At 43.7% G+C, this 24,918-nt stretch overlaps 1 protein-coding gene across 1 annotated transcript in view; it reads left to right on the top strand.

The window, feature by feature from the left end:
- Window positions 1–24,918, top strand: part of SNTG2 (syntrophin gamma 2) — a 278,507-nt gene that overhangs the window by 83,832 nt on the left and 169,757 nt on the right. Inside the window, exons 13-15 of the mRNA XM_078772595.1 lie at window positions 5,607–5,645; window positions 12,986–13,102; window positions 15,630–15,701. Coding sequence (XP_078628721.1) covers window positions 5,607–5,645; window positions 12,986–13,102; window positions 15,630–15,701 — 228 coding nt within the window. The remainder of the gene's footprint in view (window positions 1–5,606; window positions 5,646–12,985; window positions 13,103–15,629; window positions 15,702–24,918) is intronic.

Below are 24,918 nucleotides of genomic sequence, written 5' to 3' on the forward strand. Positions count from 1 at the left end.
AGGATTCGCCATGTTGGAAGGATTCAAAAAGATTGAAGATCTGCAACCCGATATCCTTTTTCAACAGGACTGCGCTCCCCCTCATCCGGCCTTATAGTCGTCTGAGCAGTCCTGAATGAAAAATTTTCAGGTCGCTGGATTGGCTGAGAAAGACCAACTGTCTGGCTCCTACGATCACCAGACATAACCCCCCTCAAATATGTTGTCTACAACACCAAGTTGGCAAACCTGCAGGATCTTCGTTCTTGAATCACAGCTGCATGCACACTGGTGGACGCAAACAGATTGAGCCGAACATGGCGAGAACTTGTGTACCACCTTGATGTCCTGTGCGCGACAAATGGAGCTCACATTGAAGTGTATTGATGGTGTCCACAAAACTTTGAGTTTCTGTATCATAAATGAAAGGGTATTGTTATGTCATTTATTGTTCTAAATACTCGTATATTAACAACCAAAGTTGCCCAGGTCTTTTTGGAACACCCTGTAGATTGAAATTTGAAAAAACCCACAATTTAACAGGAAGTTAATATTTTTGTGGATATACAGGGTGCTGTGTGAATTTGTGTCGTCCATCTTGAGAATATTAATTTGGGTGTCTCGTCTGCCAGCACTATGTTGTTGGTGGACTTTAAAGATCCTACGCTGTCTTTCATAAATAGTAGACTAGTTGTCTCCAGTAGACAATACAAATTTCGGCACAATCCACATTTTTAGTTGAGCCTGGCCAGCCAGTTCGTGAACGACACCCCACAAGAATGTGGGAATAATTGGAGTAGTCGTAGTAGTAGTAGTAGTAGTAGTAGTAGTAGTAGTAGTAGCTGTAGTAGTAGTAGATGTAGTAGATGTAGATGATAAGTTTATGCAATGATATTCAAACGTTCTTGTATTCAAAAATCAGGTACAAATGTTTTTTTCTCTCCCTTGATTCAAGATGACTGTTCACCACTACCGCAGGTCATCCCTCACCCATACACATGATATTTCCTCTCCTCACTAACCCTCTAAGTATACCCCTTCCTTTCAAGGGTATTGTGTTTTAACATCTCTCCCTCATCCCCTTTTTCGTTCTTTGTTCCATTTCTGTTTCATCCCCATTTTCACCCTCCTCTACTTTTAGCCCTTTATTGCTGTGATCGACATTGTATCCAGATCGTCCTCCGCTGGTTCCTCCTCTATCCACCCCCTCTTTGGCTTCCATTGTTCCCTTTACCTCTTTCTCCAAGTGACCCTCTATCCTGCTGTTGATGTCTTTCCCTGCTTTCCATTGTGCTCTTTCTATTCTGTTCTGTTCTAGCTCTTCCACGAGCCTCGACTTTGCGTACAAAATAATCTTTCCATGCAATATCCTTCACTTTAACATTTATAAAGATTTTCTTTCTTTTGTTCAAAAAAATCTGTTTAAATTTAAATTGCCAGGTTGAAATGCAAGCTGAAAGGACGATTTCTAATTTGCAGCATTAATGTTTTTTCTTAGCCATAAGATTAATTAAACCCTCGGGAAATGGGATACTGGAGGGCATTCATTGTGTGTGTGTGTGTGTGTGTGTGTGTGTGTGTGTGTGTGTGTGTGTGTGTGTGTGTGTGTGTGTGTGTGTGTGTGTGTGTGTGTGTGTGTGTGTGTGTGTGTGTGTGTGTGTGTGTGTGTGTGTGTGTGTGTGTGTGTGTGTGTGTGTGTGACACAGGCATTGTACTTATAAAAGGAATACAAAACATCAGCATTATCTGCAGTAATCACAAATTTGTTTGTTTAATCAAAATTTCCTTTTTGCTCCCAAATCAGATGCTCTCTCACCTGTCTGAGCCATTGTGATTGAATTAAATTGCAAATTGTTGGTAAATAGGAATTACAGCAACACCAATTGCTCTCTGCAATATAAGCATTATTGCTAGTCTTATTGTTTATACTAGGGCATGCCCGTACTATATATATATCTAAAATTATATCCCCCCCCTCTATTTACATGAAATGGTTTGATCCAAAGCGAACGGCTTGCGAGTGGTGACAATCCCCCCCCTCTATTTACATGAAATGGTTCGGTCCAAAGCGAACGGCTTCCGGAGTTTGGTAAAGAAATCGCCATCGCGTACACAAACGCGCAGGAAAGCGAATGAATCGCAAATTCGTTTTTATTAGTTGTAAAACATAGTTTAACGCCAACATAGTTTGCAAACGTGAAATAAATGAATACGCTCTCAAATGTGCCATCCGAGGCAGAGTGTGCCCGCCACGTTCGGCACACGCGATCGTTCGCTGCTCTCTGATTGGTTGAATCGTTTTTTGGACATAGCTCGGTAAGTAATTGTCCGATTAATATGAAACCTTGAAAAGGCACATCCTCGGGTCCCCAGCAATATACCTGGCAAGTTTCAAGTATATCGGACCGGTAGTTGTCGAGAAACAGCGGTCACAGACAAACAAACAAACGTACAGACGTACAGACAGACAGACAGAGATTACTGGAATTATAGATAGATGATTAAGTCTCCCCCAATAGGATAGGGGGAGGCTTATTCCCATTGTAGGGTTTGATTCTACAAATGGTGCCCCCAACCTTTAATGGCACCACAGTGTTTCTTAGACCCCTAGAAGTATTAAAGCACTATTTAGGTTCCCCACCCCCTTTTTCTGCCAATGTCCGAGCTGCATCTCGGAGCCTGCTGGGGTTTTCAGAATGAAACTTTGCATTAATAAAGGAAATGCAAAGTATGTGAGACATAATTTTTTTGACCTTGACATAATTTTAGGGTCATTACCTTATAGATTTTACTCGTAAAGATATTTTACCATAACTCAACCAAGGCTTGTCCGATCGGAACAAAATTCCCATCACTAGATAGCCTCGAGTAAGGTGCATTTATGCTTACTTTATAATTTATATCACACCTGCTCCGAGTTAAAGGTCTCAAAAGAATATGTTTTTTGTCATCGCTCAATTTTTCCAATGCGGAATCTCAAAGACCGCTTTGCCTTCCAAAATGTTATTGCATCCAGCACTGAAGTTTACCTGCACTGAAGTTTACCTGCACTGAAGGAGGGCCTTGTCCTACGCTTTTTCTGTCTCTGCCGACGAAGTTGCCAGAGGCATTATCTTTTCGGGTTGTCCGTCCTGCTGTCCATGCATCCGTTTGTCCGTGCGTCAGTAGTAGGTTTTTATCACCGCGATAACTTGAGAACGGTTGAAGGGATCGAAGTCAAACTTGGTACAGGTATGTACAACAATTTAAAGATGAACTGAGTAGAGTTAGGGGTCACTAGGTTAAAGGTCAGAGGTCATGTTAGGTAAAAATCCTGTTACTGCGATAACTTCTGAACCAGTGGTGGGATTTTGATTGAAGTTGGTACAAGTATGTAAAATGACGCAATGATTAACTGATTGAATTTTGGGATCAATAGGTCAAAGGTTCAAGGTCAGAGTCTGTAATAGGCTTGTAACTTGATAGGCTGAAGGGATCCAAGTCAAACTTGGTACATGTATGTATAATGATGTAAAGATGAACTGATTAGATTATGGGGTCAATAAGTTAAAGGTCAGAGGTCATGTTAGGTAAAAATTCTGTTACTGCACTAACTTGTAAACCAGTGATGGGATTTTGACCAAACTTGGTATAAGTATGCACTATGATGAAAACATGAACTGATTAGATTTATACTTCAAAGGTCATGTCAGGTAAAAATGTCATACTTGAGAACAGCCAAAGGGATGTAAGTATGTATAATGTTGTAATAATGTGGGCGGAGGTATATCGATCGATGTAATTTCGAAGAGTGCCGTTCTAGTTTCAATTTGCGATCTAATTAACAAAACACACCTTTTTCATTATAACTTGAATAATTTTCTTCCCATTTTCATGACGTTGAGTTTTTTGGACAGAAGGTAGACGCGGAAACATTTTCTTAATTTAAACTCTATCTCTAAATGTTGAAGGTCAAGGTCATATGACAGTCCGAACAAAATAGGGCCATCATTGGATCACGGATGCCACGGTAGGCTTACCCTTGGCGATCACTTTGTGGTCGCAGATATCTAGTTTTTTTATTCATTGTCTCATATATGGAGCAACTGCTATTTATATATATATATATATATATATATATATATATATATATATATATATATATATATATATATATATATATATATTACATCAAGGACAAGCAATGCTGAATAGAGCTGTGTCATGCATGTATCTAGCCAATTCACTATGGACAGCCATGTCTCAACTATTTCTTCACTCAACACATGCTTAATCTACGCAGTGCGCATGCTTAGATTATATCAAAAAAGTATTACAACAAACATGATTTGATCAGTATATTCTGAGTGAAAGTTGGAAAATATCAAAATAGACAAAAGAGCTGATGGGCATCATCGTTAAAGAGAGGAGGCCTATTACTCCTGACAGAGTGTCAGAGCATTCACGACAAGTCAAGAAACTACATTTTGAGTTTAGATCTGATCTTGGACATATCACCATTTCGTCACAGGATACTCGACTAAACGTTTCAGGAATTTGTGATTTGTTCAGGGTGTCGGCGATAACACACCTAGTCTTCGCTAAGGACACCATAGGATGTTTAACATCCACCAACAAATGCTAGCAGACGAGACACTCAGTTTAACGTCCATCTGAGGGACATTGCACACATTGATGCCTCAACCTGCATGTGAAACACCAGGATGACAGGTCAAAATGGACAAAAGAGCCGGATTGAACTTCAAACCCAGGCTACAGACAGCTCAAATGCGCATTAAGCTGTGCTGATCAGCCCTGTTTTGCTCCTAGAAATGGTTAACAGCCATTGCTTCCTTCGGCAGTTAGCACACCTCAATCAATGGTCCGTTGATTCCATCCATTGTTTGAGATTGTTGAAAGGCGAGTGCACACACATCCAATATATCCTGCCAGGCCACACATATGACATTATGACATTAACCGAATTACGACTTAGTGTTAGAAAGTTTTATTTTTCTACTTTGTTTCCTTCTGACCTTTGTCCATCTCCACCCCACCCTACTCCTGTACTCCTCTGTTTCTCCCCTCTTCTGTTTATTTTCTCTTCCTCTGTTTTCTTTTCAGGTTTTCATTGTACACACAACAAGCTTAGAGTTTTGTATGATGGGTAATGAGGTCCATGGCCTTATATAAATAAACGTAAAACTTAAAATAGGATTGAATGTTCAGTGAAATCGTTTGAATTGGAAACAACGAGTGAATAATAGTTTTGAAAACAACAGTCAATTACCTTTTTTTTTGTAGGGCTACAGGTTTGAAAATAGGTACACCGTAACCCTGCGCATCGTAAGAGGCGACTAAGGGTTGGTGTCAGGAAGGGCATCCGGCCATAAAAACATTGCCTGAAACAGGGAGCCATGATGATTGTCATGGGGCCCGCAAGGCTACCCCCGCTCTAGCAGGGGAAATGGCCTTAAAACGATCATTCATTCATATTCATTCACAGGTTTCATTATCACACTATATAATGCATGTGCATAGAAGGTTCACCATATATGTTTGTACATTTTCTTTTCTGCTAGTTAATGTTCTTAAAAGATAAAATTGAATACACAATGTTTATAATATCCAATATCCTTGTTTTACAGATGAGAATGGTGAACAAGTATGCCCCAGCACATGATCAGGTTTGTGCTGTCATTTCCTGGTTTGTAGAACGATGTTGTTGCAGGTCGTTTTTCAAATGTATTTGGATTTATTTTTGTTCACACAGTCGAGACTCATCGAAGAGTTAGAACATGGAATCGATCAGGACCTAACAGAAGGAAACGAGTCGAAACATGGGGCGGGAGGGGGGACGATAACAACACCAGGATAGAGGGACAAAATAGAGGGGGACTTGGAGGAATAGCAGACATGGGAAAGAATGAGAGGAAGGTGGTTGGGTGTGAGGGTAGGTGAACAGGATGGATGCAGCCGCAGACTCTCAATCACATAGGTGGAAGGGACAACTGGTGAAGATGCAGAAATGAAACAAATAACAAAAGTAAACATTCTAAACTAGAACAGCATTCAGTAGAGAGTATACCTCCAGTAAGGTGAACATTTGACGTTTTGTATCCCACTAATAGGCCAGATCTGGATTCGGACGTAAACCAAAATCGAATCTGCTTGTTCTTGTCACCTACCCAACCTTATCCCCCAAGGTTTGTCATAAGTCATCCACAACTTTTTGAAATATCATGTTATTTATCGTTTTTGGCCATATCACTCAATGGTGAAGAATCACTTACGATTTTTAAAACTCTTGTATCCGGATCCAGATTTGGATCTTCACCAAAATCAAATTTATTCATCCTTGTCACACACCTAACCAGTCCACCAAGTTTCATCCGAATCCGTCCACAACTTTTTGATATCGTGCTATATATCGGTTTTAGCACTATCTCTCAATGGTGAAGAATCGCTTTTAAAAATTTCTGATCCGGATCCGGATTCGAATCTTCACCAAAATTTAATCAGGTCTTCCTTGTCACACACCCAAACTATCCACTAAGTTTCATCCAAATACAAGCACAACTTTTTGATATCGTGCTATATATCGGTTTTAGCACTATCTCTCAATGGTGAAGAATCGCTTTTAAAAATTTCTGATCCGTTCGAATCTTCACCAAAATTTAATCAGGTCTTCCTTGTCACACACCCAAACTATCCACTAAGTTTCATCCAAATACAAGCACAACATTTTGAGATATCATGCTGTATATCGTTTTTTGCCCTATCTCTCAATCGTGAGGAAATAGTTTAAAAATTGTAGGATCCAGATTCGGATTTGGATCTTCACCAAAGTCTAATAATTTCGTCTGTATCACTTACGCAACCTCTCCACCAAATTTCGTCTGAATCTGTCCAAACCTTTTTGAGATATCCTGTTCACAGGCAGACATAAAAACAGACAAAAAGGTGTCTGGCAGTAGACTGACAGGTATGATGAAAATCGAGAGAATTGATAAATTGATTGATTAATTGTGTAATTAAAAGAAATAAATAATAATCATAAAATAATTAATTTCTTAATCAATTGGCTAATAGCATGCCTAAACCACCACTGTTTCATCCGAATCTGTAACTTTTTGAAAATTACTTAATTAGGTAATTAATCGAAATATTTAATAATTAATCGATTAAATGATTAATCAATAAATAAATTAACCCCTTTATAGTGAAATCACTTGGTCACTGTCGTATCCAAATATCAGCTTCCTAGCTCAAAAAGTGCCTGAGATATCGCCAAGATGAGAAAAAAAAAAGAAGTACTTAATAAATCGATAATAATTAAGTAATTAATAAATTAATTGATGAATAAAAGATACAGTTTTTGCAAAAGCACATGCTCACTATTGTGGCCAAACTTCAGCTTCCTTGTTCAAAGGATGGCTGAGATATCGCCCGGACAAACGAGAGAACCTTGACCGTTGACCCATATAGTCAAAAAACATTGACATCTTATCTTCACTTTTTTCCTTCAGAATCCTCTGGCAAAGTTTGATGAAGACAGCTGAAAGCATTCACGAGTTATTGCACTCACAGACAAACATACAAACAAATATACAAATGAGACAAACCAACATATGACCAAAATTTCAATTTTCACCATGACAAACACACAAACAAACAAACACTGGTCCATGAATTATAATAAGGATTTTAAATTCACTGGGTCTCTTTTGAGTTATTCAGATAGTGGTGGTTACTGATTTTGAATAGCCAATTCGGGTATAAATCCTTTTGGAGGATCTTCAGATTTTGGAGGGCTTAACGCTCATTATTAAAATCACCTCCTCATCTGCTAAAGAACATTCACTCGGGCAATATCTTGCATTAGGACTCCAGGACCCCAGCAAGGCAAGGTGTCTGACGCGTCAATGATCGACCGCCCGGCATTCCAATTGAACCCGGTATCGGCAAAGCAAGGCCGTTAATCTAGTTTGGAATGTTTTGACTGTTTGGCCGCTATGACCACTGTAACATTGGTAGTCAGGCTTGGGACCAGAACCCTGGTCCAAATCCGATGCTGTAACAATTTTTGTAACAATTTATATATGTGTATATATATATATGTATATATATATATATATATATATATATATATATATATATATATATATATATATATATATATATATATGTATATATATATATATATATATACAGACTTGGCATTTAATATGGAATATTTTTTTGTGGGGGTGAACTTACTTTTCAAGATGTCTTAGAACCAAAAGTTCATTGGAATTATGTTGAAATTATTCTAGATTTTGTTAATGTGACCTTTAAAAGAAACAAAAACCACATTTGACATTTCGAAACAAATAAATTGATCCTTGAAAGTGATGTAAACTGATATCGAACTCAATTCACGGACAGTACTGTGTTAAACTTCTGTGCGTTTTCCAGAAGTATCTCTTTATTTTGCACATTAGCCAAATATTTTTTGAACAAAAACAAAAGTTAAATTATGACTGGGATTACCGATAGTAAAATTACAGTTCAGTACTTCGTGTAACCCCCAAGAGCATTCAGGAGAGCACGTACACGTTTAGGCATGCTGTTCACGAGATTTGCCAAGGTTGGGACAGGAATCGCTTGCCATGCAGTGACAATAGTCTGCTGCAATTCACGCACAGAGGTCGGCTGCTGGTCCAAGTGGTCGATTTGATGCGTTAATTCTGCCCACAAGTTCTCTATCGGATTCATATCCGGGGACGTGGCAGGCCACTCCATATGCTCGACACCACGGTCAGCAAGAAAGTGTTGGATCATGCGAGCACGATGAGGCCATGCATTGTCATCTTGGAAGACAAAGTTTCCTCGAAAGGCTGCACGAGCAAATGGAAGCAATGTTTCTTCCAGAATGGCCCTGTACTTGAACTGGTTCAGGTTTCCATTCAGAACAACCAGGTCAGTTTTGCCCCCTGCATGAAAAGCAGCCCAAACGGTCACCCCAGCACCTCCAGCTTGGACTCTTGACACTATACAATCTTTGTTGTAGGCTTCATGCACTTGTCTGCACACTCGGACGCGGCCATCTTGACGATAGACCAGAAATCTAGACTCGTCACTGAAGATCACATGATTCCAGTGTCCTGGCTGCCATTGACGGTGCTCTCTGGCCCACTGCAATCGGTGCTGGCGGTGTTGTCTGGTCAGGCGTGGCTTTCTCAGGGGACGCCTGGCACGATAGCCTGCTTGAACCAGTCGTTGGTTGACTAGCCTTCTGGATGCAGGCACATTTGTCAGTTGCTGCCACTCAGCCCTAAGCCGATTATCTGACTTGGTACGGCCATTGCGGACTAACCGGTGCAGCTGGCGATCATCCCTCCTTGTGGTTCTGCGGGGACGTCCTGGCCTCGGTATTGGAGTAGGGACTCCCCTCTGAGCATTTCGTTTCAGGATCTTTGACACCTGACCTTGAGTGATGCCATACTGCCGAGCAATAGCACGCTCTTTCATGCTGTAATTTCGTAAAGCCACCACTCCATGACAAACAGCATTGTCGAGTTGACGGACCATCTCCAGAGGAAGCGGCAATAACTTTTGGAGACGTGCAGCAGTTGTTTTCCACGAATACAGAACGCAACAACCCTTGTATACCCGACTGTGAAGCCAATCGTCAAATACACCTGTCCGTACATTTTGCCACGCCACCTGTGATATAATCCTGTTGTTGACTTCTTGCTGCGACAGACAATCATTGACATGGTTCTTTTAACAAATAAATCACCAAAGTGTACAAGAAACTCACCAGATTGATATACTGAGTTAAGAAAGTAAACCCAAGTCAAGAAAAAAAAAATATTCCATATTAAATGCCAAGTCTGTATATTGTTACGGAAACGCAGTACTGCGCTCCCCTTTAGCGGGGTGGGGGGGGGGGGTTAATCCCCCTTCTATTTGCACTGACCGTCTCCGATCCTGAAGCTACCCCGCTCCCTTGTGGGGTGGGATTGCCCGAAGCGATTGGTCAAGGGATTCCCGTACGCCTCCGGCAATCCCTCCACGAGGCAGGTGGGCAACTCCGCTCGAGACCGCGGACAAGATGTTATTTGCCGAGCGGTTTTAGCAGCCCGCGGTCCGAGCCATTTAACAAGGACTAAACCCGATCCTAAACGTTGGCCGAATCGTGCCGCAGGTGTTCAACGATGGAAAAGACAAGGACGATCGGACGAGGAAGAAGAAGCAGGCAAGAGTAGGAAATAACAGGATTTATTATTATTTACACAAGACTAAAGGAAGAAAAGAAATCAAAGTAATATACTGAAAATGGAAGGAGCAGAAGGACACAGAGCAATTTCTAGCTTATCTACAGGCTTAACTTAAACCCCAGACAACACAGACAAACAGACGACAGTCAGACTTACACGGGGATGACAGGAATGGCAGGAGGTTCGTTCATCTGACGAGGTTCCGTTCCGACCCACGATTCTCCTCACCAGTACCTCGAACCCAGCTCCAGCCTCGAACCCAGCTCAGCAGCATGCACAGCTTCTCGTACCAGCCTCTCGTACCAGCCCAGTAGCATGTACCCTCCTTGCGCGATTGTTGCACGCATATCTCAAGCGGGGCGTGACACGCCCTCGGCCGTTTGGGTCCCGCCCCCGTGCTCTGTTTTGTGGCCTTATATGGCAATGCCACGGTCTTGTTATCCTATTTGGGTATGGAGCTGAACAGCCCGCCCCCCGTGGCGAGCCACGGGCTTTGTAGCCTTACTTGGGCATGGAGCTGAACAGCCCCGCCCCCGTGGCGTGCCATGGCTTGTCTCTTCTCGGCGACCCCGCCCTTCTTGTCCAAACAGAGCACGGAGCACATATTCACCATGGCAGCGAACGCCGCTTCCAAACCAGGGCCAGTTGAGAGGGCGCACCCCACGCTTGTCAAGCGGTTTTGCACAGAGAGGGAGAGTTTGGCTGGGAAATGCAATCCTTGAAGGGGACCTATCTTATTTCATTTGGTGCAATGCAGAGTCAACTAGTGGAAAACAGAGCCTTAAACGAATACACATAATAAAGAAATAACTATAGAGAGGTTCTATGGTTCTCTACGTGTGTGCGATGGACTAACTAAAAGGACGACCTTTGATCTTTACACAAATTGATGGAGGTATTTACAAAGAATTACTATTATTTACAGAGGGTGGTATTTACAATAATTACACCAAGTGCAGGATTCTCAAATCCGCAACAATATATATATATATATATATATATATATATATATATATATATATATAACACAGTTTGTGTGTGTGTGTGTGTGTAATGTTACCGATAGACTCCTAAACGGAGAGGCTTACGTGCTTGATATTTGGCATAGACATGGCCATTGAGCCTGGGACGAACATGGCCGAACTCAAAATATTTGACGATCCACATTTTTTATTCATATTTACCTCAGCGCATTTCAGCGCACAGAATCAACGGAATCAGAGCAGGTGGGCGCTGATTCGCTCAGAGCGATCACGTGATGACGCTATGAACGATATGACGCTATGAACGCTATGACGCTATGAACGCTATGACGCTATTACGCTATGACGCTATGAAAAAAAAAATCGCTATGAAACGCTATGACGCTATGAAGCTATGAACGATATGACGCTATGAACGCTATGACGCTATGACGCTATGAAAAAAAAAAAATCGCTATGACGCTATGAAACGCTATGAACGCTATGACCGCTATGAACGCTATGAACGATATGACGCTATGAACGCTATGATGCTATGAACGCTATGACGCTATGACGCTATGAAAAAAAAAAATCGCTATGACGCTATGAAACGCTATGAACGTCCCCTTTGGCGTTAGCACAGAGGAGAAGGCATATCTGGTCATTTGCAGCCTTGAACCACGATGCTGTTATCTCTCACTTCGAGATGAAAGTGGGCATTTTTTTTACCATAGCAGACTGGTCTCGTCTGCATTGAAGACCTGCTCTGGTACATACCCTTCTCCTCGATGAGCTGCGCTAGTTGGGCAGGGAATTTTGCAGCTGCCTTGTGGTCTGCTGAGGCACGCTCGCCTATGAGCTTCACATTGTCGAGACCATACCGCTTCTTGAAGCTGTTAAACTATCCCCTGCTAGCTTTAAAGGGACTGGGGCCTCTCGTACCCACATCATTCATACCCGCATCACTGAGCGCATCGATCATACCCACATCACTCATGTTTGCAGCACCACCCGCACCAACTAGATCACCGTACATGCGCTTTGCCTTTTCATGAATCAGAGCTCCACTTAAAGGCACATTTTTCCAGGCGTTGTCCTCTAACCACACATTCATTTCCTGCTCCATTGTTTCTATGTGAACGTCCCTGACCTGGACAACCACTTTGGTGCTGGGTACTGAGCTAGCCATGACAATTTCGTAAATCGCCTTCTTGTTTTTTGCCTAATGCACAGTGGACTCGTTCACACCATAATTCCTGCTCACAGAGGCCACACTCTCACCTCTTGATAGCCGGTCTAGTAGCTCCACTTTCTGGCTCAAGCTCATGACCTTTTTCTGCCTCTTGGGAGCAGATGCATCTCCTGCACTATTCCTGCACTTAAAACCCATGATCGAATAATGAGCAGAAAAAGTCCACGAGCACGAGGAATCGCAGCAGGTCAAGGGATGATTTATGCGCACATAGAGCTGCTTTATGCATGGCTGGTGGAAGTTGGTTTTCGAGCTGCTTTTTGCACGTGGCTGATGGGAGATGGTTTATGCACCTGTAAAAACCATGAATAGCTGAAGCACAGGGTCGCAAAAGTAGATGCAGATCACATTTTATAAACCGCAAATACATGGCGTCCGTGAGTATCGAATCGCGAATGTTGGGGTTTCACGGTATGATAAAACATTTTCTTAGAAGATTTACCTTTTTCATGATAAATGCCCTCATATCACGTCTATTTGGAAGTAGAACAAAATTGGTACTAATTAGTGTGTGTTTGTGTGTATGATTGTGTTCATGTCCACAGATAGTACACATGGGCTGGGTCAACGAGAGACTTCCAGAACCTGAGGCTTGGATCAGTTACCGGAACAGGTTCCTTGCATTGCGTGGCGACCACGTGATGATTTTCTCCTGTCCTCCGGTAAGTATTTTGTTTCACTTTTGATATACTTTTTTTTCTTATTTCTCTATAACATCACTGTCACCTCTGCTTTCCTTCTTGACATTGGGAAATGAGGAAAATTGAGGAAATGAGGTTTTCGCCTGGATTACTTTTATTCTAATTGTCTAATCACAACGAAGTCAGAATTGAAAATTTGACTTTGTATGTTTTGTTATCCTTAACTACAATCCTCCTAGTGGGGCGGCTTAGCCCAAATATTCAAAAGAATTGTGCATTTTGTGATACAAGCACCAAATTTGGCACAAATGTACATTAATATGTTGCGAACATTTTCAGATATTGGGCCACTTGAAATTCCGTAATTTTTTTTTTCAAATTTTTTCAAATTTCGTAATTTCAAATTTTTCGGGTGACACCGTCACAATTTCGGTCTTCGAGGCCGGCCGATAGGCAAAGTGTGACCGGAAGGGATGAGGTTCTCCTGACCACGTGGCCCTCGATCTGGGAAGCGAGAGGCGTTCCATTAGTGGACGCGCCCCTCACGCCCGACTTTTGGGCGGCCCCGGCAGGCCGTTTGTTTTGACGTTCCGTGACAGGCCCCGCACCCCCACCTCCGGGCCGACCGGAAGCTTGTGCTGAGTACATCATACCTGAACAACTCAGTGAGGCAGAACACAGCAGTGCACACCAGGGTGACCCCTTCAGTGCATAAACCAATTAACCTGTCCACTGCAGGGCATATAGAAATGAAGTTATTTTCTGCATATAATAATAATGTAAGTTCAGTTCTATATAACAATTTCTGTTATCACCACTACCACTACAACTACCACTACTACAAGCTTTGTCTGGAATTTTGTGGACTAACAGACAAACAGACATACAGACAAGCTGGGATCAAAACATTACCTCCTTCCACCATTGAGTGTAGAGGTAAACATCATGGAAATTATATCATGCCCTAGATTTAATTCATGCTTACCCGTGTATTTGCTTCACTGGTTCACAAGGTCTTTTGCATACATGTAATTCAGACTCTCGTCTTCATTGCTGACCACACAATGTTCGCAACATATTAATGTACATTTGTGCCAAATTTGGTGCTTGTATCACAAAATGCACAATTCTTTTGAATATTTGGGCTAAGCCGCCCCACTATATCGGCCGGCCTCGAAGACCGAAATTGTGACGGTGTCACCCGAAAAATTTGAAATTACGAAATTTAAAAAAATTTGAAAAAAAAAATTACGGAATTTCAAGTGGCCCAATATCTGAAAATGTTCGCAACATATTAATGTACATTTGTGCCAAATTTGGTGCTTGTATCACAAAATGCACAACAGGTTTGCTATGCTGCTACACTATCCATTGTGGCACCTAGCTGATGTGTTTTGACATAAAGTGCCAGTAAAAGACAGGTGGCTTGTACAATTAAGGACACCTTGTTATGCACTGCATAGCTGGCAACATGCATTTGAGCAGAGCTCCATAATCATTATGCCATTCATGTCCTTCTAAACCATCTAAACTATATCCTAAAGTTTTTGACATTTTTGGTCATTATGGCAAGATTTACAACATTGAATCAAGACTAAAGATGACATAACGTAATATGATATAAGTAATGTGTTAAGCATTACTATGGACATCTTTTTGGAGGTTGGAGGGGAGAGGGATGACAATAGTTTAAAAGATCCTTCTGGACATATGCACCCCTCCACCTTTATTGTCTGTCTTCCATATCTTTTCTATTAATTCCTGTCTGTCTTCCTTTCTCGAAAAAACCCGTCCTTGTTAATTTTCCCCTTTACCGTGGCACGCTGCCCTTCTAGTGAAACTACGTGATCATTGTGCGAGGAAAGCAATGGATTATGGAGCTCTGCTTACGCACTTCACTATTACTGCACTCTTCCACAACTCAGATGTCTTTTCAAAGGAGGTAATTTCAGGCTCTTGTACTCACGTAATATGCACACCTTACTGCATGTGAGGCAGCGATGAAGCCACAATAGAGAAAAAATTGTTACACTGTCACCAAAATTGACACAAAATAAATTCCGAGGTACCGTCAAAAGAGGGGACTGTTGCGATATCTTGTTTTGTTTCAGGCTATGTTTTTAGAAAATGCTTATACAGGTGCAATAACAAAAAAATACCCATGCATTAAAATAAATAAATAAACAATTCACGAATTGTGTTTGAATGCAGTACATCTCCTTCTAACTCTGGGCGTACGTTTATAGAAATGCATAGACAGTCTTTGTTTGTGGGTCATAATATATATAAATATATAGAATTACATTACTGCAAGAAACTTGTATACCAGTCAACCTAGACTTTTGAAGACCTTTGACATTTTCTGTTTGGATAATTATTGGGATTAAAAGAAGTACGATGATTTGAAATCATACTTCTAGGGAAGTATGATTTGAATGCGCTAAGAAGTTTGGGTGCAATAAATTGGGGATATTAACACAGTCTTGAGTTTTACAAAGGCTTTGAAGTTTTTTTTTCTGAGAAACTCTCCATAACTTGGCTTGACCAGGTGAGCACGAGAGATTGGGGCAAGGCGGAGAGTGGTTATCTTGTTTACGAAGTCTTCTGCAGAACTCTCAAGGTGAGCCAGAATTTCCACATCTTGTTCAACCTCCAAATGCCCCCTGTTCAATACTCCACATATGATGAAATTGGGCTGACGCTATCTTATTATATTCCATAAATTTCATTAAAATTCTACTTTTTTAATAGTCCACCAGCTTATGTATACTTCATCAGACTTCAATCTACCTTAGTAAACTCTATTCTAAATTGTTTTTTTTATCGCATCCCATTCCATGCTGTTTTGCTACCTGCCACTGCACTCTTTGCAGGGCTCTGGAGTGTTATTTTCCCTCCTTAGTGCATGAACTAATGACGCAAAATGCACCCAATCTCATCCAAATTTGCTCAAGTGAATTCATTTATTGCTAAACTGTATGTGCTGCAATTATAAATGTTATATGTTGTGATAATATTGATGATGAGTTGCATAATCCATTGTGCAAAATAGCAGAATTTCTCCCTCTTCTCCCTCTTCTCCCCTCTTTGCATATCATATACCCCATTTCTTTCCATCCTTTTACTCCCCTATTACCTTCCAGTCTCTTCCTTCTATTAATTTAATTTCTCCCTTTCTATCATATATAAATAATATATTGTTGCGGATTCGGGGGTCGGCTCTCCCCTTATCGAGGGGGGGGGGGGGGTTAATCCCCTTGTCTTTTAAGCTGGCCGTCCCCCAATCCTGGAAGCTATGATGCTCCTTCTGGTCGGAATTAGCTAGGGTGATTGGTCAATGAAGTCCCAAATACCTACTTACTAACCCGACCGTAAAGCAGGGAAATAACTCCCGCTCGAACCACGGATAAGATGGAAATTGCCGAGCGGTTAGCAATCTGTGGCCCGAGCCATTAACCAAGAGACTAAACCTGATCCTGAGCGGTTTCCAAATCGTGCCACAGGTACTCAATCGAGAAAAGACTAAAACGATCAGATAAGAGGAAACCAGAGTAAGGGAAGAACAAAGAGTGGGTTTATTAATTATTTACAAGCAAATGAAGAGGAAACAAAAGAAATATACAGGAGGAAGAAGAAGCAGAAGGACACAGGGCAATCTTATCTAAACAGTCTTAACTTATTACGACCCCAGGACAAACAGACACACTCACACGGGATTGTAGTGGTAGGGGAGGAAGGTCCAGGCAGATGGTCAGGCCCCTCGCCCGGTCCCGACTCGTGCCGCGGTGGTGATGGAAGCAGGCCGGCAGCGCGCCGCATGTCGTTGAGCACGAGCGGACCTTACATATATATCGGGGGACTGGGATGCAGCGTACGTAATATGTAGCTCGTGCCAATGCTCTCTCTCTCTCTCTCCCGAACAATGTTCGTATCACAAAGCTCTCTCTCGGCGCAGTCCATGCAATCAGCGCCTTTCCTCACAATAAGCAGTCCGTGGTGCAGTTCGTTACAATAAGCAGTCCGTGGTGCAGTCTTCATCAGAATGTGCTCGCTGGCCAGACCTCCATGCAGTCCGTAAAAGGGCGTCGCGCTTGCGCTTATATAACACGCTTTGAGATAAATGCGCGCACTTCGAAACCACGCCGCCAGTGAGCTCACCTCAGCCCTGGTTGGTTGGCGAGGGCTCACCGGCTCCGCCCTTGACGGCGAGTTGACAGGGCAATGCCTTATTCTTGTGTCCCGCCCCCTTTTCCTTGGCCTGAGACCGCATGTTCAATGGCGTTTGGAACGAGCGCCAAGGCATTGGCGAAGGCTCAATGCGGCGAACGCTGCTGGCAAGCAGAGGCGCGTAATAGAAATGGGAGAGAGAGGATGGCAAAATGGCCGGAATGGGTTGGGACCTATTCTTATTTAATTGATGCAACGTAGATTCAACTATTGGGAACACGGCCTTATCTGACACATAGTAAGGAAATAACTAAAGTTCCTATGGTGGCCTACGTGTTGCATATGAACTAGCTATGGGTGTGACCTTTAACCTTTTAAATGATGGAATATTATTTACAAGTATTTACAAAGTGAGGGGTTCTCAAAACCGCAAGACTGCACCCTCCTTTCCTCCAGGCCTGGCCCGGGCCAAAACAACTTTAACTTAGTGTGACACTTAGGTGTGGTTACCCTCTACTTTTAACCTCACCCTGAGTGCGACAGTTTTAACACTAAATATGTCCCGCCTGCTGCGTTGCATCCTACCTAACTGACTCATGCCCACAGACTAACCGAATTACGGAACTATTTTGAAACTACACATCTAAGCCGGTGGGGAGCATTATTTACAAAAAACACTACTAATTATTTACAAACTGTCACCCAGGACCTGTCTTTTGTGCGAAACAAGAAAAATATGTTTTGAGAAGAGGAAAAATCACTGCACTGCACTGCACTGATACACTATACCATATGCACCAATAATAAGAATGCACCACTAAGCACCAAAAAGCACCAAAAAAAAAAAGGCACAGAAACAAACATCTTAAAAATAATAAATGATGCCTTGTGATGTCTTCTCTTGTCTGCTGGGCCGATGCTTCTGGTTGTCTTGATCTTCTTGCTTGCTGTTATTTATTAAAAGGGCACACACCGTGTCCGCTTTTTATTATTTCTGGCCAGCAGGGCCAACGTGGGTGGTCCACTGCTTGGCATAGATGCCACTCAAAACAGTGGTCCGCAACCAGATACTGCGGACAACCATGGTCGGTCCCAGCAGAGGTGCTAGGCCACAGTACTTGTGGTCCATAAGGTGGTGCTAGGCCACAGAACGTGTGGTCCATAAGGTGGTGCTAGGCCACAGAACGTGTGGTCCATAAGGTGATGCTAGGCCACAGAACGTGTGGTCCATATGGTGCATCAGTGCAGGCCGGAGGCAGCAAGGGTGCGGGCGCACAACTGTGGTCACCTGCACACTCCTCCCCCCACCCCCCCCCCCCCCCCGGGCACAAATGAACAATCGTCCGTGAGTGGGGAAGGAAGGACAAGCAGATCAGCGGGCAGGGGTGCAAGGGTACACATCAATACAAAGCAATGCAACATGAAGGGCGCGGGAGAGCGAGCCAAGAAAGCTCGTCTCTAGCGTCCGTCCCGTCCCCCCCCCCCCCCCCCGTCACCTACTCTACCGTTGCCCCTACCCCGTATTTACACCACTTACAAATCCATCTCTACCCGTCTTGTCTGTCCCATTCCCTCTAATGCCAAATTAATCCCCAATCCCTCCTAGGAAGGGATGGGATATTAAACAATGTCTCACCCACGTCAAGATGCATCTTTCATTCCAAATGCTTGCAAAAACATGGTGTGGAGTCTTATCACCTTAGGTGAGTGGATGTGGATGGCGCGAAGAGACTTTCATCCTAGCTATACTTCTAAATGACATTAACACAATTAAACTACCCAGGGTCTTGCCCTGCAAAACCATTGGCCATCATTACACTATGCGGTTCTAAAAACCAATTCCCATTGAACATACTGTGGCGCTCTCCAATTTGGGGTCTCACTCCCCCGATTTTTCTACCTGTGCCCTCGCACAATTTCAGGGCTGGGTCGTGTGGCTCACCAGCAGGTCCGCTCACCTGCACACCTCCGCCACTGCAGTTGCCACCCGAGCTTACCTGCTCCTCACCCTAACCTACCTGGGGAAGGACCTCCCTGGCGCTTACCCCCTCGGTGCCCTCTCTGGCACTGGGCTACCCTGGTCCTTCCTCTGGATCCTCGGGCCCCATTGAACTCTAACTGGCTCCCAGAGCCTACCTGCGGCCTCACCTGGCTGACAAACTACCAGTGGCAGAGTGCCCATTCAACCATTCTTACTAACAGGCCACATGCCCAGCCATTCCATACACTCATGCACCCAACAAAACACTTCTGTGCAACTACCCACACCACAGATGTCAATATCCAACCACAATTTACCTACTCCCTCTACCTACTTTTAAACTACCCTCCCCGGGTACTCATGAAGGGTTCCATCCTTCCCCCATCCACTCCTTCGCACCATACACTCCACTCCATGTATTCCACACTTCCACTCCACACCATTCATTCCATACCATTTATTCCACTTTTACACACACACACATCTCTCTCGAGCATTGCCTCACTTCATCACCCTCACCACAAAGAACTTCCATATGCAATGCCTCATTTCCGCCAAAACTTCAAGCTCATACACACACATACAGCATCATCTGGCTATCTATTGCCCTTCTAAGATTCGTGCTTCCCAGTCATCCCATTAAACTATGCACATCCCACGTCATTATCAACCAACTACCCTACTCTACGTCCCCACTACCTGTACAATGTCACTACTTAAATCTTGGTCACCTATAGTCATCTCTAGTTCCCTATACATTATCCTAACCCTCCCGGGCTAGTTTGCACTGCCACCCCATAATCTATAGCTCATGTGCCCAAAAAGGTACGATGTGAGGGATGGTAGATCTACCATCCCTCTACACCGTATACCATTCGCCATCACTATCACTATTCGTTCACTACTCTATGAGCCTCTCGGGGAAAATGCATTTCCATAGCTCGACTTCAAAAAGCCGGCTATCCGTGCGGATGGTTGGTCTGTCTCCTGTAGGTTGGGTCCGTCCGGCATTCGGATTCAGGGGATGAGGTTTTGTCGGGCCAAGGCTCCAAGCACCATCCCTACGCAGGGCCTTGCGCTCCCAAGCGTGATGGCCCAGCCTTGCCCGGCCGGAGTGTCGCCACCACAAGGGGGCGCCGCTCCGAACCCTTCTACCTCCCCTCGACCCGGGCCGGTCGCTTTGCCTGGCAAAGCGCGGTACCGACCGTACAGGGCGGGGCCCGGCCCGAATCGTGCATGGCGCTCCGTGCAGGAGCGACGTGGCCACGATCCCCGCCGGCCCCCGCAGCACACAAAGCGCACCACGCCCCGAGAGCTCGCGTCGGCTATACGTCGGCCTGAATGCTGTCCCGGTCAACGTCGATGCTCAATTCTCACACCACGCATTCCTTTTCTCACTCGCACATCCAGGCGTCTCCATACACTCCATGCATTCCTCTCGCGCACATTCTTGCGCATCCATTCTACCATTCGCACACTCTGTTACACACTTCGTAACACTCCTGCGTGTGCACTTTTGCATCCACCCACTCAGCACACACCTACCCATGGGTGTGCACTCTTTTATCGCACACCCAATCACGCGCTCTGGTGTGCTCTCCCGCACACGCTCCACAACCAACTCACACTCCGTGTCACACTCACCCAACCCACTTTCACACTCTGTTACACACTCACTCCTCGGCACACACTTTTCTCTCACATGCGTGCCATTTCCACTCACGCAGCGCACAAAGGACCTTCCACGAACGCCCGGGTGACGTCGCGATCCCAAACGCGTGAACAATCCTTTTGCGCCAAACACTTTTCCGCAAAATCTTTTCGCGCCATATACAGCCCTTCTCACCTTGGCGCTTCCTATTCTTCGCTCCACCACCTGCAAATCTTTATTGGGATTAAGCACGGCATCACGATGTGAACATGGACTTTGCACAATTTCCATTCCTTCCTTCCGCGAGTGCTGTTCTAGGTCCGGCGTCTTCTTAATCCCAATTTCCACTATTGCTTCGCTTTTCCTTTCTTCTTTCTCGACGACCGCTGGCGCTAATAAAATCAAATTTTCTACTTCGGCGGTCGCCGACTTCCCCATACCCCGGGTCGTGATCTCTACCCCGGTCCACGTAACTGCGCCTTGCTCAGCCTCGCTCAACCCGCGCTCCTCAAGCCGCGTTACCTCGTCGCATACCATTGTGCCTCTCCCGCTCAACTCGCGGTCTCTGTCCCTCTCCAATGCCTTAATTTTATACGTGGCTTCGTCCCTCGCTAACCCCTCATTAATTTCTCGGGCTTGGCCACCCACGTCCTCCAATTGGCCCCCTAATTTGTGCTCTAATCCCCCCAATTTGGTTTCTAACCCCCCAATTTGGCTTCCCAATTGCTCCCCCATTCTAGTTTCCAATTTATTTATGTCCCGAGTGGAGTTGTCCCCCACCTCTTTGATTTCCTACCCTCGGGTGTCCAGTTGCCCACTCATCTTTTTCAGACTATTCTCTGTTTTGACTATAAAGGCCATCATGTGGGTCCTAAATAAGCCCATATCTATTGGCGCTGCAGGCTCGTCTACCGCGGCCATGTGCGCGGCACCGCCATTTTGTGCGCCTGCAACCCCCACTACCGCACCTTCTTCATTCTCCTCCTCCATCTCTCCCACTTCCTCGCTGGGGTCCTGGGTTGCCTCTAACCCCTCTTCATCTACCCCCACCGGCATCCGATCGCCTTGATTATCCATGGCACGATTTAATTTGGATATTAATAAAAAATTTCGGCCGCTCGTAATTTTGACCAAATTTTTGTCCAGAAAATATATAAATTTGGTTCGGGTCCAATCCCACTCCTGACACCAATTGTTGCGGATTCGGGGGTCGGCTCTCCCCTTATCAAGGGGGGGTTAATCCCCTTGTCTTTTAAGCTGGTCGTCCCCCAATCCTGGAAGCTATGACGCTCCTTCCGGTCGGAATTAGCTAGGGTGATTGGTCAATGAAGTCCCAAATACCTACTTACTAACCCGACCGTAAAGCAGGGAAATAACTCCCGCTCGAACCACGGATAAAATGGAAATTGCCGAGCGGTTAGCAATCCGTGGCCCGAGCCATTAACCAAGAGACTAAACCCGATCCTGAGCGGTTTCCAAATCGTGCAACAGGTACTCAATCGAGAAAAGACTAAAACGATCGGATAAGAGGAAACCAGAGTAAGGGAAGAACAAAAAGTGGGTTTATTAATTATTTACAAGCAAAAGAAGAGGAAAAGAAAGGAATATACATGAGGAAGAAGAAGCAGAAGGATACAGGGCAATCTTATCTAAACAGTCTTAACTTATTACGACCCCAGGACAAACAGACACACTCACACGGGATTGTAGTGGTAGGGGAGGAAGGTCCAGGAAGATGGTCAGGCTCCTCGCCCGGTCCCGACTCGTGCCGTGGTGGTGATGGAAGCAGGCCAGCAGCGCGCCACGTGTCGTTGACCACGAGCGGACCTTACAGATATATCGGGGGACTGGGATGCGGCGTACGTAATATGTAGCTTGTGCCAACGCTCTCTTTCTCTCTCTCTCCCGGACAATGTTCGTATCACAAAGCTCTCTCTCGGCGCAGTCCGTGCAATCAGCGCCTTTCCTCACAATAAACAGTCCGTGGCGCAGTTCGTTACAATAAGCAGTCCATGTCGCAGTCTTCATCAGAATGTTCTCGCTGGCCAGACCTCCGCGCAGTCCGTAAAAGGGCGTCATGCTTGCGCTTATATAACGCGCTTTGAGATCAATGCGCGCACTTCGAAACCACGCCCGCCAGTGAGCTCACCTCAGCCCTGGTTGATTGGCGAGGGCTCACCGGCTCCGCCCTTGACGGTGAGTTGACAGGGCCATGCCTCGTTCTTGTGTCCCGCCCACTTTTTCCTCGGCCTGAGACCGCATGTTCAATGGCGTTTGGAGCGAGCGCTAAGGCGTTGGCGAAGGCTCAATTCAGCGAACGGTGCTGGCAAGCAGAGGCGCATAATAGAATTGGGAGAGAGAGGTTGGCAAAATGGCCCGAATGGGTTGGGACCTATTCTTATTTAATTGATGCAACGTAGATTCAACAATTGGGAACACAGCCTTATCTGACACATAATAAGGAAATAACTAAAGTTCCTATGGTGGCCTACGTGTTGCATATGAACTAGCAATGGGTGCGACCTTTAACCTTTTAAATGATGGAATATTATTTACAAGTATTTACAAAGTGAGGGGTTCTCAAAACCGCAACAATATATATATATATATATATATATATATATATATATATATATATATATATATATATATATATATATATATATATATATATATATATATATATATATCTGCACAGTGTCTGTCCTGTCTTGTCCTGTGTTGTCACTGAACGACTCCCTCAAACTTTTGGGAAATCCTACCCAACTTATGGTATGCACCTAACTCTCCCGTGTGTATGTTCTAAGGGTATTTTTTTAGAACAATTTTGAAATATACTTTTGTATTTTTTTTTGGAATTTTTTTTGAAAATTTTGTGTTTTTTTCAACTTAAGTCTTCAACTTCAATTGCTAATAAAATGTAATATCACATATATTACAAATACATTTGTGCAAAATAATTGCTTGAATTATGATTGGTGTAAACCATGACAAAACAGCAACTCAGGTACAGTCATTTATCTATATATCTACATATCTGGGCAGTGTCTGTGTTGTCACTGAACTACTCCCTCAACCTTTTGTTTCCGTGGTTGTGAAGTGTTTTTAATGAGGTGGTGGTGATGTATTTTGAATTATGTGGTGGTGAGGTGTTTTTAAATCAGGTGGTGTGAGGTGTTTTGAATTACGTGGTGGTGAGGTGTTTTGAATTACATGGGGGTGAGGTGTTTTGAATTACCTGGTGGTGAGGTGTTTTGAATTACGTGGTAATGAGGTGTTTTGATTTACATGGGGGTGAGGTGTTTTGAATTACGTGGTAATGAGGTGTTTTGATTTACATGGGGGTGAGGTGTTTTGAATTACGAGGTGGTGAGGTGTTTTGAATTACATGGTGGTGAGGTGTTTTGAATTACGTGGTGGTGAGGTGTTTTGAATTACGTGGTGGTGAGATGTTTTTAATGACATGATGGTGAGGTGTAATCGTCCCAATCTTCCAGTCTGCACCTACCACTCCCGTATGTATGTGCTAAGGGGTTCTTTTTTTAATTGTGTTTTTTTTTTCAACCTAAATCTTCAATGTAAATTGCTTTTAATAATGTAATATCACAAACACTACAAATAAATTTGTGCAAAATAATTGTTTGTATTATTATTGGTGTATATCATGACAACACAGCAATTCAGGTACAGTCATTATCCTCAGGTAAAACAAGTCCGTTCCTCTGCAACGATGCGTGGTGAGGCAAGCATAGCGAGCCGAGCCAAGCTAGCATATATATATTTTTGGCATTGTTGGACCAATTTTTTGTTGTTGCCTAAATCACTCCCAGGCACTCACTGATGAACCTCTGAAAGTTTGATGAAGATCCGTTCAGCCATCTCTGAATAAAACGCGGAAACACACACACAGAAAACTCGCGTTTATATATATATATAAATCGGGATTTAAAATTAATTTAAAAATTGATCCAGACGTCTATTCTCTTTCAAACATTCAAACCGACCGAGGTAGTTATTTATCACAGCATCTGTAGAATT

Source organism: Myxine glutinosa, chromosome 2 (genome assembly GCF_964187855.1).
Source record: "Myxine glutinosa chromosome 2, kmMyxGlut1.1, whole genome shotgun sequence".
In the NCBI taxonomy this organism is placed as follows: Eukaryota; Metazoa; Chordata; class Myxini; order Myxiniformes; family Myxinidae; genus Myxine; species Myxine glutinosa.